Genomic DNA, 14,011 nt, shown 5'->3' on the forward strand with positions numbered 1-14,011 from the left:
AGGTTAAAGGATCTTTACATGTACAGCTTGGAGAAAAGACGAGACAAGGGGGATATGATAGAAATATTTAAATACATAAAGGGAATCAACACAGTAAATAAGGAGACTATATTTAAAAGAAGAAAAACTACCACAACAAGAGGACATAGTCTTAAATTAGAGGGACAAAGGTTTAAAAATAATATCAGGAAGTATTACTTTACTGAGAGGATGGTGGATGCATGGAATAGCCTTGCAGCTGAAGTGGTAGAGGTTAACACAGTGAAGGAGTTTAAGCATGCGTGGGATAGGCATAAGGCTATCCTAAACTTAAGATAAGGCCATGGACTAATGAAAGTACTTATACAATTGGGCAGACTAGATGGGCAGAATGGTTCTTATCTGCCATCACATTCTACTCTTCTATGTTTCTATAATTCTCCAGCTATGTTTCTCTTGCCCAGTGCAATGCGTGTTCAAACTGTGCAATAAATAAACTGTATACCAATCTTTTAAATACATTAGACATGTGTAATTTGTTTCAGAAAGATTAAAATTTCAACACCAAAATGAACTGAAATAGAATGGATCTATAACTAATTTAATTGATTAGTTTTAGTTCCATTCATTTTGACCTGGTTGTCTGAAACAGTGGGAAGCATGGGTAGAGAAATAACATGCCTAAAATTAACTGATAATGTTATTATTATATATATTTTAATATTTGCAAATTGATGAAAAGATAATATTTTACTAAATAACAAATGTTACTGAGTATCAGAATTACAAATTCCTGGCTAATCATGGCAGCATCACTTATGGGTAGCTCCTCCCTTAGCAGTCACAGGACAGGAATTAATTAGATTAATTAATTAGACTGATAGGTATAAAGAGTCCCTCCTCCCCTTACACCACAGTCTTTTTTCCTGTCCTTAGCAAGTTCTACAGGACTTTTAACTTTTTCTTTTATGGCCACCTTCCTGCGTTTGCGTGGGTTCGTTCCAAATGAAGTTCAGCCTCTCTTCATTTGAAGGCCCCAGTAAACAGCCTGCATGAGCAGGACTAACTGGGTCAGGTTCTGTGTAAGTACTGAACCGCTATGTGGGATTTAGGTGTTCTGAGGGAGACACTGGATTTCTATTTGTCTGATGGGGTTGGTCTTCCTTAAAAATTCCCCTTGTTATCAGCTTGCCCCTCTTAATTGGGGTCCAAAATCCCCCCCCCGCACCTATTTCTGGCAGTTCTTTGAATCCATACTATGGGGCCCTGGAGTGGTCCTACCTGTGGCTTGGTGTGTTGTCCGGTTATCTGTGGGGTCTCCTGGATTGGTGGCTATGCCTTCTGGCCCATGGGGCTATTCCCCGACTGCCTGGGGCTTCCTGGGGGTTCGGGCGTCGCAGGCTGGGACACAGTTTGCGTTCCAGCAGACAGGCTGGTGCTCGCGGCCGGATCCGGCGAACCCGGAAGTGATTTCCTTGGCCGCGAGCGTTTGGAACGCACGGCGTGCGTTCCAGCGGTCTGCGCATGCGCGGACCGGATGGTTTCCCCGGCTCTATTTAAACAGGCAGATTCTGACAGTCTGATCGTGCGCTGCATCAGCTGTTCGAACGATCTCGTTCCTGGCTCCCCTGCAGTTCGCCCTTTGCTGTTTCTTGGCTGCCTGGAGGACTTTGTGTCATTATAAGGTAGGATTCCTGTTATTTCTTGTTTAAGGTTGTTATATTTTCTCTTGCTGGTCAGTCTGCTCTGACCTTTTGGTTAGGTATTGTGTGTTGAATTTCCCTTTGGTTCTCCCTTGTAGTATGGATTCCCCCTCTGCCTCTGCAAGATCCCTCTCTAGAAAACATAGGTGAGCCATTCAATTTTTCTATTGGGGGGGGGGTTGTTAAAAAGAGTGCCTAACTAAGCCTGTAATATATGTCATATATGGCTTTATTTCAGCCCCAGCAAGCATCTGGATTCCCCAGCGAGGAAATAAAGGGAAAAGTCCAATAAATGCATTAATTGCTCATCACCTGCTCCACCTGGAAGGAACCTCTGCAGGGAATGCTTGTCGGAAGCGGCTAATGTTCCCAGTAAGACTTCACCGCAGGATGATCTTAAGCTCTGGATTTCCCGTGCAATTGCTGAGGGCTTTAAGTCTACCACGGGATGTGGTGGCCCTCCTAAGAGACGCAGAGCGGAACCTCAGTCTTCCAGCTCTGAGGAGGATCCGGACCTGTGGGAGGTCTCTGATGAGGGGGAGGAGGAGGCTGACTATGCCTCCAGGTCTCTGGACTCTAAATCTGTAGATCGGCTTATTAACCTCCTCAGAGACACTCTTAGCCTCACGGAAGAAAAGTCTGAATTGAGAGAGGCTGACAGGTTTTTTGAGGATCTGAAACCTAATAGACCAACGTTCCCTGTGCATTCCTCTATAAAGGACATGATCCTTCAGGAGTGGAATAAGCCAGAGAGGAAGTCCACCTTGAAAAACAAATTCACAAGGACTTATCCTTATTCTACCGTGGACTGCTGCCTTTGGAATTCGGTTCCCAAGGTTGATGCCGCAGTGATCCATATGGCTAAAAAGACCACGCTTCCTATAGACTCCATGGCATACTTAAGAGAACCTATGGAAAAGCGTATGGATGGTGACCTAATTAAAGCCTATCTGGCGCTAGGCTCCGCCCTTCATCCGGCAGTGGCGCTGACCACTCTTTCCAGGGCCTTACGAGTTTGGCTCGCTAATTTGGAGGAAGATATTGATCAAGGTGTCCGTAGAGAACGTCTCCTGGGAAGTCTCAAGGATTTGAGCCTTGCCACTGAATTTTGCTCTGAAGCCTCCCTGGACATCACTCGCATGATTGCCAAAGGTATGGCCCTATCGGTGGCCTCCAGAAGGGCTTTATGGCTTCATTCCTGGGGGGCGGACTATGCCTCCAAAGCGTCCTTGTGTGGTCTTCCGTTCCAAGGGGACCTCCTGTTTGGTAATATCCTGGAGGATGCCATTCAGAAAGCGGCTGATGGGAAAAAAGCGTTTCTTCCACAAGTCAGCAGAAAGGGTTTTTCCTCCTCCTGGAAAACCAGGCGATTTAGGGATCGGTCCTTTCGGGACAGTAGACGCTACAAGCCCGGAAGGGAGTTTTCCAGGAACTCTTCGTGGAAGTCCTTCTCTCACTCCTTTTCCAATAAGGCTTCCAGAGGTAGAGGTGCCAGGACCTCCGGGAAGACCTTCTGAAGGTCCTCGGGCCCATCCGGGTACGGTGGGTGGAAGACTGCAGTTCTTTTACCCGGTGTGGGCCGCAAATGTCACAGACGAGTGGGTCACCTCTATTATAAAAGAAGGCTACAGGATAGAATTTTCCTCTCGTCCACGTGCTGCCCATTTCAGAAAATCAAAAGTGTCAGAAGGTGTCAAACGAAGGGCCATGAGGACTTGCATTTCCACTCTGTTGGGACAGAAGGTGTTGGAGGAAGTCCCTTCTCACGAAAGATTCCAGGGGATGTATTCCACTGTGTTTTTGGCCCCAAAGCCCCAGGGAAAGTGGCGTCTCATCCTGAACCTAAAAGGAGTGAACGCCTTTCTAGACGTAAGGACATTCAAAATGGAATCCTTACAGACTATCCTAAAGTGCGTAAAACCAGGAGATTGGATGACCTCCATAGACTTAAAAGACGCCTACTACCAAATCCCTGTAAACAGCAATCACATGCAGTTCCTTCGATTCTGGGCCTTAGGAAGACATTTCCAGTTCCGAGGACTTCCGTTTGGTCTCAGCTTAGCGCCAAGGACTTTCTCGAAGGTCCTTGTCTCTCTGATTGCCGTCATAAGGATGAGAGGTATCGAGATATTCCATTACCTGGACGACATACTCATCGTAGGGCCTTCGCAAGGAATAGTGGAGCATCATACATTAATGGCAATGAACATCCTGCAAGATCACGGGTGGCTTCTCAACATAGAAAAAAGCTCCCTGATTCCGTCTCAGACCATCGTGTTCCTCGGAGCAGTGATAAATACCATTTCTGCTCATGTGTTTTTGTCTCCGGAGAGGGTCCTGAAGTTACAAGACAAAGTCAAGAAGCTCCAGGTTCTCGAGAAGGCCTCGGCAAGGGAAGTCATGAGTCTCCTGGGTTCTTTGACATCTACGATAGGTTTGGTGAAGTGGGCCCAATGGAAGTTTTGACCGGTACAGAGTTGTTTTCTTCTCCAGTTCGACAGAGAAAAAACGGATTGGGATCAGGAAATTTCTCTGCCCCTGCCAATAAGAAGAGAGTTGGACTGGTGGAGGAACGGGAAGAACCTAGCAAAGGGTTCTCCCTTGGAAGAACCTCCGTGGACCGTCATTACGACGGATGCCAGTTCTTCTGGTTGGGGTGCCCACCTCGATTCCTCATGGACTCAGGGGTGGTGGACTCGAGAAGAAAGTCGGCTCCACTCGAACCTAAGAGAACTGCGAGCTGTTTCCAAGGCCATTCAGGTGTTCCTTCCAAAGATCAGGAGTTCCTGGGTGTTGATCAAGACGGACAACCGAGCGGTGGCCTCTTATATAAACAACCAGGGAGGCACAAGGAGCAAGCGGCTCTTAAAAGAGCTAGCTCCTCTAATGGTGATGGCCATGACCTATCTCCAGGGACTGAAGGCTATCTATCTCCCAGGCTCGGAGAACGTAGCGGCGGATTTTCTCAGCAGATCGGAAATTCTCCCGGGAGAATGGAAACTTCACCAGTCAGTTTTTGCTTGGATCACCCGTCGGTGGGGCATGCCCCAGATCGACCTGATGGCCTCGTTCAGGAATCGCCAGGTGGAGAATTACTACTCCCTCCACCCAGAGAGTCAGGCACTGGGCCAGGATGCTCTATCTCTTCCTTGGTCGTTCGATCTGGGGTATGCGTTCCCTCCCCTACCCATGATACCCAGGTTCCTGAGAAAAGTTTGGGCAGAAGGGAAAACCGTTATTGCCGTAATCCCGATTTGGCCTCGAAGGCCGTGGTTTCCCCTACTGTCAACGCTGAGCCAGGAACAGCCTCGGCCCCTGCCTATATTGAAGGATCTGCTAACACAGGGTCCAATATCCCATCCTCATCCGGAACGCCTCAAATTGGGGGTGTGGGTCTTGAAAAAGAAAGACTTCAACAATTAGGCCTTTCAGAAGCAGTGGTCTATACTCTCTTACACTCAAGGAAGGCTTCTACGTCTTCATGCTACCATAGAATCTGGGATGTGTTTCAGGAATGGGCTTCGGCCAAGCGAGTTGACTTCATACGCCCTCGCAACACTGACATCTTGGAGTTCCTGCAAGAAGGTCTGGATAAGGGTCTTAGCATCAGCACTCTTAAAGTTCAGTCTTCGGCCCTGTCAGCTTTGTGCAACACCTCTTGGTCATCAGACCCATTGATCTCCAGATTCTTCAAGGCGGCTTTCAAGTTGAGACCGCCTTCGAGATCCACTACCCCTCCTTGGGACCTTCCGCTTGTTCTCGACTACCTGTCTGAGGATCTATTCGTTCCTCTTGAGAATTTGGATGCTGTCCTCCTAACTTACAAAACATTGTTCTTAGTAGCAATTACTTCCGCTAGGAGAATTTCAGAGATCAAGGCCTTCTCCACCTTGCCTTCTTGTCTCAAATTCTACCACAATAGGGTGTGCCTGAAACCTAATCCAGCATTTCTGCCTAAAGTGGTCTCTCGTTTCCATCTATCTCAAGAAGTGGTCCTGCCATCCTTCTATCCCAATCCTTCTTCACCAGAGGAGATCAAGTGGCATCGTTTGGATGTTATGGACTGCCTGTCTGTGTACCTTGAACGTTCTGCTCCTTACAGAAAAACTCACCAGCTTTTCGTTTTGCCTTCAGGAGCCAGGAGAGGTGAGGCAGCCTCTCTATCTACATTAAAGCGTTGGATTGCTCTTGTAATCAGAAAGGCTTATCTCAATAAAGATCGCTCTCCTCCACTGAAGATAAAGGCTCATTCAACCAGAGCATTGTCAACTTCCTGGGCTAATTGGGCAGAGGTTCCATACGATGACATTTGCAAGGCAGCCACCTGGTCTTCCCCGATGACGTTCATGAAACACTACAAACTTGATGTGGATGCTCCTTCCACCTCATTTGGGAAGAGTGTCTTGTCTACGGTTTCTTTGTCCCGTTGATATTAAATTCAGTCATAGCATAATAATTTGTTCTGTGTGTTTTATCATAATTTTATTCCCACCCTAATTTTGTGAGCTTGGGTATTACCCATAAGTGATGCTGCCATGATTAGCCAGGAATAGAGAAAATTTATGCCAAACTTACCGTAATTTTCTTTTCCTGGCTATTTCTCATGGCAGCATCAGGGTTCCCGCCCATTTTTATTTTCAGCTTTATAATTGGACTGTGGTGTAAGGGGAGGAGGGACTCTTTATACCTATCAGTCTAATTAATTAATCTAATTAATTCCTGTCCTGTGACTGCTAAGGGAGGAGCTACCCATAAGTGATGCTGCCATGAGAAATAGCCAGGAAAAGAAAATTACGGTAAGTTTGGCATAAATTTTCTCTATTATTACACATAATATATTTTGGGTTCACTCATTCCCCGTAAGCATTAATGGGCATTCGGATTTTGAAAACTAACATTTTTGAAACAAAACTAAACAACTTTCCCCATGCACATCTATAATATTCATTTACAAGAAAACAGGAAACAACATGAAAAAAATGGTTAAAACAAGTTAGAATTGTTTTTCAATGCTTTATTCAATTATGTAATTTCCATGGAAGTGACAGTTCCCTTTTACAACTTTTCTAATTTCCTTTTTTGTGTTTTCCAGATTGGTTCATATTTTGGAAGTGTCCTCACCACAGTGGATGTGGATGGTGATTCACTAACAGATATTCTTCTTGTTGGTGCACCTATGTTTATGGGAATCGATAAAGAAGAACAAGGGAAGGTTTATGTGTATAATATCCATGAGGTAATAAATACTACTTGGAATATATGTTTTTCCATTTGAATTTTGAAAACCTACCGGTTTGTATTTACTTGCAAATGTTAACCAAAATAGGGAGGTGTTGTGTTCATTGTAGAATATTAGAGTCCATTAAAGGCCTTTAGACTCTATTATGGTGGAAACACACACAATTTTTACATTCTGGTAGTATGTTTGTAGAATTACATTCCAAATATACCATTAGGCTCTTTGTCAATGATATTAAGTAAATTATGTGTTAATTTGTATTTAATTGCTTTGTTCAACAAAGTATTCCTCATTATATTCTAACATCTAACCTGTAGTTACTGCATTATATAAGATAATATAAGTACTCTAAAACATGGTATCCTGTATCAATGTAAAGGCTTAAATAATAAACTGAAAAACATTAAAAAATGATTACATCATTTAGAATTTTTTTGGTACCTATAAACTGAACGCTGCATACTAAATTGCGGTTGTGCCCAAAATGTATGCACTATGTATGTATCACATGACTCAATAACATTATATATTTTAGTAAGATGGCTGTTATTTATTTACCTGTTCGTGTTTTATATTTATGGTTATATATTTATTTTTTGTTTGCATATCCTCTTTTTTCAATATCACTCGCCAACATTTGCCTTACTAAACTAGCTCAAAATATTTACAAATAATGGTATGTAAACAATATTTACAGAAAACATTTGAGCACGAAATGAGCCTGGAACCTGTGAATCAAAAATGCTGCTCCACAATTTTAGATGTTAACTGTAACTCTATCAAAGACAATGAACCATGTGGATCTCGCTTTGGAACAGCTATAACATCTGTAAAAGATCTAAATCTGGATGGATTTAATGATGTAGTCATAGGAGCTCCATTAGAAGATGATCATCGTGGAGCTGTATACATTTATCACGGAAGTGGAAAATCTATCAAGAAGACCTATGTTCAGGTACTTTATTATTTTTACATTTTTTATACTTCAAATTACTTTTGGTATGCTATAGTAAAAGTCAACATGTACATTTGTAATGCACTTTCTGCTTGAGTTTAAAAAGTATTTGTTTGTTTTTCTTTCTTGATGACATACCTAAAACAAAAAAAATCAACAAATTAAGATCTTTGGCCCTACTATACCCAGTTTATATTAGGATGATGTTAAAAGTATACTAAATGGTTATGACCATAGCAACATAATTTTTCACGACCATTTAATTTATGTAATTAAGAGATACATTATAATAATATAACACATAATATACTAAGTTTCAATTGTAGTGAATCAGAAACTGAAATACAAAATTAGGGCTGAAAAACCGGGCTGGACGATTTTTCTAAATCACCTCCTTAGCCGAAATTTTCAATTCGCTTTTCATTACAATTTGGTGTTCAGTGCATACACACCACAGTTTTACTTTTGGTAGATGTTTTATATACTTATTTATTTAATAAAGGGATATACAAGGCAGTTTTCGGTAGTTTCAAAATATTCTTCATCCATTTGAATTTGTTATGCAATAAGAGATTAAGAAAATATTGTCATTAATATTCAAGTTTGTGTGAAAATGATATCTTCTTGGATTAATTATCTATTATTAGAAACAGGCACAATACAAGAAACCTGGACAAACAGAGACATAAGAAGTTGAATTGGCAAATAGCCAAGTTTGTAAATGTTTTAACAAAACTGTCTACTCGGTTGTTGAGCCATCACAGTTGTTGTTAATATAATGAGCATTCAATACAAGTTTGATTTTTTTTGTCTATTTAGTTTGTAGAATCTAAGCACAAGTCAATTTTTACTGCTAACAATAACATGCCAATATATTCTATGCCTTAACTCAATTCATTTTCCATTTTACATTGGAGCTACACTTTGCCTTTGCCTCTGGTTGTGTATATATAGTCATTGATTGATGAGTCTACTTAAATGTTATTCAGTTTGGGAACTATACTTTTTCATTGCATGGAAATGTTGCTGTTTTCAGGTTAATATGACAATAATAATGATGCACTCAAAATATACAGTAACAATATATCTCTACATACAGATATTATGGATATACAATAATACAGATATGTGTCAACTGACAACATATTCATAAATTCTTGCATTTATTTACATTTTAAAATGTTTATTCATTGAGTTTTACGTGGAGCCCTGTCAATTTTTTATTATACAGTGGGTAAAATAAAGCCTTACATTGCATTTTTTTTTTAACCTCTCAGTAAACCATGCTTTTGATAATGAGTGATATTTCAAAGACAAATCAACATTCTTTTTTTATTTTCCATGATTAGCGTATAAGTTCTGGGGGTGATGGAAAAAAGATTAAGTTTTTTGGACAATCCATTGATGGCGAACTGGATCTAAATGGAGATGGACTTACTGATGTTACTATTGGAGGGATTGGAGGTGCATCCCTTTTTTGGTAGGTATGAATATGCTGCTTAATGCTCTATTTTATTATGTCAGTTTAGGTTCACGTCATTAAGATACATTCGAATAAAATAGCATAGTGGGAGATGGCTGGCAGAAGGAATTATACAGGCATACCTGAAAAGATTAGCAAATGATTGGCCTTCAATCATTCCATTTCATCAATGGAAACCTTCCATTTTCATAACAAGGCAGATTATTAGTGTAAGCAGATTGGTTTCTGAAGAGAATAGTCTAAATTAAAGAAATACTCTAAACACCTAAAACATTTTAGCTTGCTAAAGTGCTTTATGCGTGCAGAGAGTGTCCTCTTTTTTCATTTTATGAAAAGTGCAGATTTCAATAGAAATGGATGTCAGACAGCCAATTATTTTATTTCCTAAACTCTAGAGGCAGGCTATTGCCCAGAGCATCTGCCTTTCATAGACCTCTCATTGAGCTGCATTGCAAAGTCTGTGATTTGATAGCCACAGAAGGTCTGGGCTGGATTAAAAGGGGAGAGCTTGCACAGGCTGCAAACAAGTGAGTGTCCAACCCTTTGGCTTCCCTGGGCCGCATGGAGCACAGAGGAATTGTCTTGAGCCACACATCGAATATATATAGATAATGTATATAAGTAATACAACTTTAAAAGCCCCTTTCTTAATTTTGATATTTCAGTTGTTTTGTAAATAACTCCCTTTGTTGTTATCCTTATGTGGGATTGGCATATTTAATGATACCAAATTAGGGATCTATCTACTAAAGACATACACATGCACACTTAACCAGAAACACACACACACACAATTACAGACCTACACAAACATAATTACAGGCACACACACTTACAATCACATAACTTTATGATCACAAATATGCACAGACACACGCATAATCACATACAATCACAGACCTATACACACAGTCACACACAGTCACATACATACACACACACACACAATCACATATTTACACACACGCACACAGACTCACACAATCACAGATCCCCACACACATACAATCACATACATACACAAACATTCAATCACTGACCCACACACACACACATACATTTACAAACCTATACACACAATCACAGATATACTCACACACAATCACATACCTATACACACAATCACATACATACACACACAATCACATACATACATATGTAAATACACACACACAAAATCAGACCCCTCCCCCCCCCCACACACACACACAGATACCTATACATAGAATCACAGACACACAAATCACACACCTATACACACACAAAATAACACACTTATACACATACAATCACAAACATACACACACACAATCACAGATCTATACATACACAATGACATACATACACACATACAATCAGACCCACACACACACACAAAATCACACACCTATACACACAATCACAAACATACACATAATAACAGACCCACACACACATAAAACCACAAACCTATATGCACAATCACATGCATACAATCACATAATTACAGATACCCACACACATAATCACAGACCCAAACGCATAATCACAAACTTACACCCACAATCACAGACATATCCACAGACCCCTCCATACCCCCCCATACACAATCACTGACAAAACATACACAAAAATCACATACACCGACATTTTGTAACTTAGCCTCCCTACCTTGCTCTAGGAGGGTTGGAATTGATCCTCTGTCCCTGGTGATAGCGGTTGCTGCTGGGTTGGGATCTCTGTGCTCTTCCTGCACAGGTCCCTCGCGTGCCCAGTAGTGATACAGTAGTGATAATGCTGGGATGATGTCATATTCTGGTGGCCAGCTCACCACTTGGCAGCGAGGCAGCTGTGCAGGAGGAGCACATAATGTAAAGGGTTTCCTGCCTCCCTCCCTGCCCGCCAGCGCAGGTAGCAACCGGGCGCACTGCTAGCAGTCCCAGGCCGCATGCGGCCCATGGACCACGGGTTGGACACCCCGATCTACAGCATTTGCTACTCTTTCAGATGTACCCCAATGAAAAAATGCATTATGAAATGCATTCGTGTTTTTATTGGGGTATATCTTTTAAATAGCCAATTTTTATTCTATTTTTTTGTATTTGAATAATGGAGTGTCTATGTTAATATTGGCTGATATCCTTAGAATAGACACAAGCTCAATGTTATATGGTTTAGTGCTGACATTATATTCATTTCTGGTAACATTTCAATCTCAAATTTTAGTCAGTTAAAGTCTTTATTTAATTCCAAAAGTAGGGGTCTATAGAAGATCTACACTGAACAAAATATAAATGCAACTCTTTTCTTTTTGCCCCCATATATATATATATATATATATATATATATATATATATATATATATATATATATTTCTCCTTTTCCAATTTCACATTTATTCTGTCTGCCTAGAAAGGATGTTAATTTTTTTAACATTAATTTAAAAAGTTCTGTTCCATATTAAAGGTGTAAATTGCTTTTTTATTGTTTTATGTTCCTGTTGTCAGGTCTCGTGATGTAGCCGAAGTACGTGTTTCAATGCAATTTAACCCTGAAACAATAAACATTGAGAAGAAGAACTGTGAGGTTAAAAATAAAAACACAGTTTGCATATTTGCCCGTTTTTGTTTTAATATAAGCTTAAAGTCTGCTGAGGACAAAGATGAGAACTTAGGTAAGTTGAAAATAATTCTCAAGTACATCTTCAGTTTGTAATTTTGATAAAAAGAAAATGTGCCACGTCAAAAAATGAACTACCACATGTTAATTATCAGTGCCTTCGACTACAGAGCCTTGCTATTGACTACTTCATTTACCAACAAACACATTATACCGAGCCAGTGTGACATTAGACCATTGTACACAGCAAGTGCACACTTGAAACCACATCTCATAAAGCATGACATCAGAGCTACTTTGCCATACTGAGCAAAATTCTAGCAATTTTACACAAAAAGTCAAGTACAAACACCACCATGAATTCTGTACAGACATGTCACAGACTTACCATGAAAAAAGCATTGTTTGAGAACATAAACCATACATTGCTTATTAACACCTTGAAGATATTAAAACCAATTCAGAATTGCATATAACATCCATGCAGTGGTTGCTGCTGAACTTTAAATATAGTGGACTACTAAACTCTGCCCCCAAACTTGTTGGGCTCTGCTCACTTAACCCCATGTACTCAATCCCTATCCCTATAAGAGGCCATACATACCCTGTCCAACACCATAAACCTTTAGATAGCAGTAAAAACAAACATTTTTAAAGATGCTTGACTCCATTCCCTCATGCTTATACCTAATTACGACCATAAAAGTTAGTATGTAATTCTGTTTTTTTATGACATCCAGAATCTGATGGTCCAATCCAATGCTTTCGATTGGGTATAGTCATTAATAAAGGATACATTAAAATGTTGGTCATTAAAAATTATGAAATACTAAGATTGGCGAATCGTTATTGGAAGAATCTCTATTCGGCTTAAATTGGGCCAATGGCAATTCTGCAGAAAAAAAAAACCCGAGCCAACACACAACTAATCCTGAAGCAACTGCCCATTGGGGCCATTAACTATTTGTCCACTTGCAACACTAGATGCCTTTGGAAGTCTCTACGACCACAACATTAGTACAAAGGAGGTTTTATACCACTCAAAGTGAGTGGGATATGTTAAACAGCAAGCAACCAGTGGCTGCTAACTATAATAAAAAACTAGAAAATAGGCAGTCTACAATCCTACACATCAACTAATGCTGGAGGTACTGAATACTATTTTTATTTTAGAAAATTTAGCTCAGGAAAAGGGATTTTTTTCAGTCTGCACAAGTCTTTAAAACACTATGCAAAATAAAAAAAATAACAAAATATCCAATAGTTCAGATTATTCATCCAAAAGTTTACATTTAGAGATTAAATAATAAGCATCATGTATCATTCAGTGTAATTTTGAAAAATGACTTTATATTTCTTTGTGGTCTTGTTTTGTCCCTTTATTTCAGAAATTGAATATAAAATCATACTTGATGCACACAGGCATTCATCACGAACCTTTTTCAGTGAAAGCCATGAGCGGAAGATACAAAGAACAATTTTGGGAAATAATTGTGTGAATCAGTCTTTCTACGTGGTGGCAAGTATTATCTATTTCATGTATGGAACATCTAAGGATAGGTAAACAAATAATGTTCATGTTTAGATATTTTGGTGACAGTAAGTCATGAATTATATAGACAGAAGGGATGTATGTTTAAGAAAGAACTTCACAAATCATTACATTTCTTAAACTGACTTAGTTATATTTTAAGTAGTAGTGGCAAACAGAATGTATAACATTGAGGTGAATGCTCAAAATTGAAAATGTAAATGGAGAAGACAATATGTAATATCTACACTAATGTTTCTTCATTACAAAAATTTTAAAAAATGAAGTAAACATGTATTGTTGGGTAGACACTTCCCCAGACTTTGACCATTTAAGTTTCCTTTATATGGATATATAGTGGGGGAAAGAAAAACTCTAGGGAGACATTACTGCTAAAGAAATAAATAAAATAACAATAGTGTAAGTAAACACATGTACACCTTATAGGCATGTGCCATTTACAAGATTGCTAAAGAGGAACATCTTTCCATGTTCATTCACGGAGTCTCTTTCTTCTCACCTC

The 14,011-nt window shown here is 39.9% G+C and overlaps 1 protein-coding gene across 1 annotated transcript in view; it reads left to right on the top strand.

The window, feature by feature from the left end:
* The window catches only part of ITGA1 (integrin subunit alpha 1), a 179,270-nt gene that overhangs the window by 138,006 nt on the left and 27,253 nt on the right, over positions 1-14,011 (top strand). The window contains exons 13-17 of the mRNA XM_063454028.1: positions 6,775-6,918; positions 7,619-7,876; positions 9,226-9,356; positions 11,846-12,012; positions 13,346-13,476. Of these exons, the coding sequence (XP_063310098.1) occupies positions 6,775-6,918; positions 7,619-7,876; positions 9,226-9,356; positions 11,846-12,012; positions 13,346-13,476 (831 nt within the window). The remainder of the gene's footprint in view (positions 1-6,774; positions 6,919-7,618; positions 7,877-9,225; positions 9,357-11,845; positions 12,013-13,345; positions 13,477-14,011) is intronic.

Source organism: Pelobates fuscus, chromosome 5 (genome assembly GCF_036172605.1).
Source record: "Pelobates fuscus isolate aPelFus1 chromosome 5, aPelFus1.pri, whole genome shotgun sequence".
Classification (NCBI taxonomy): domain Eukaryota; kingdom Metazoa; phylum Chordata; class Amphibia; order Anura; family Pelobatidae; genus Pelobates; species Pelobates fuscus.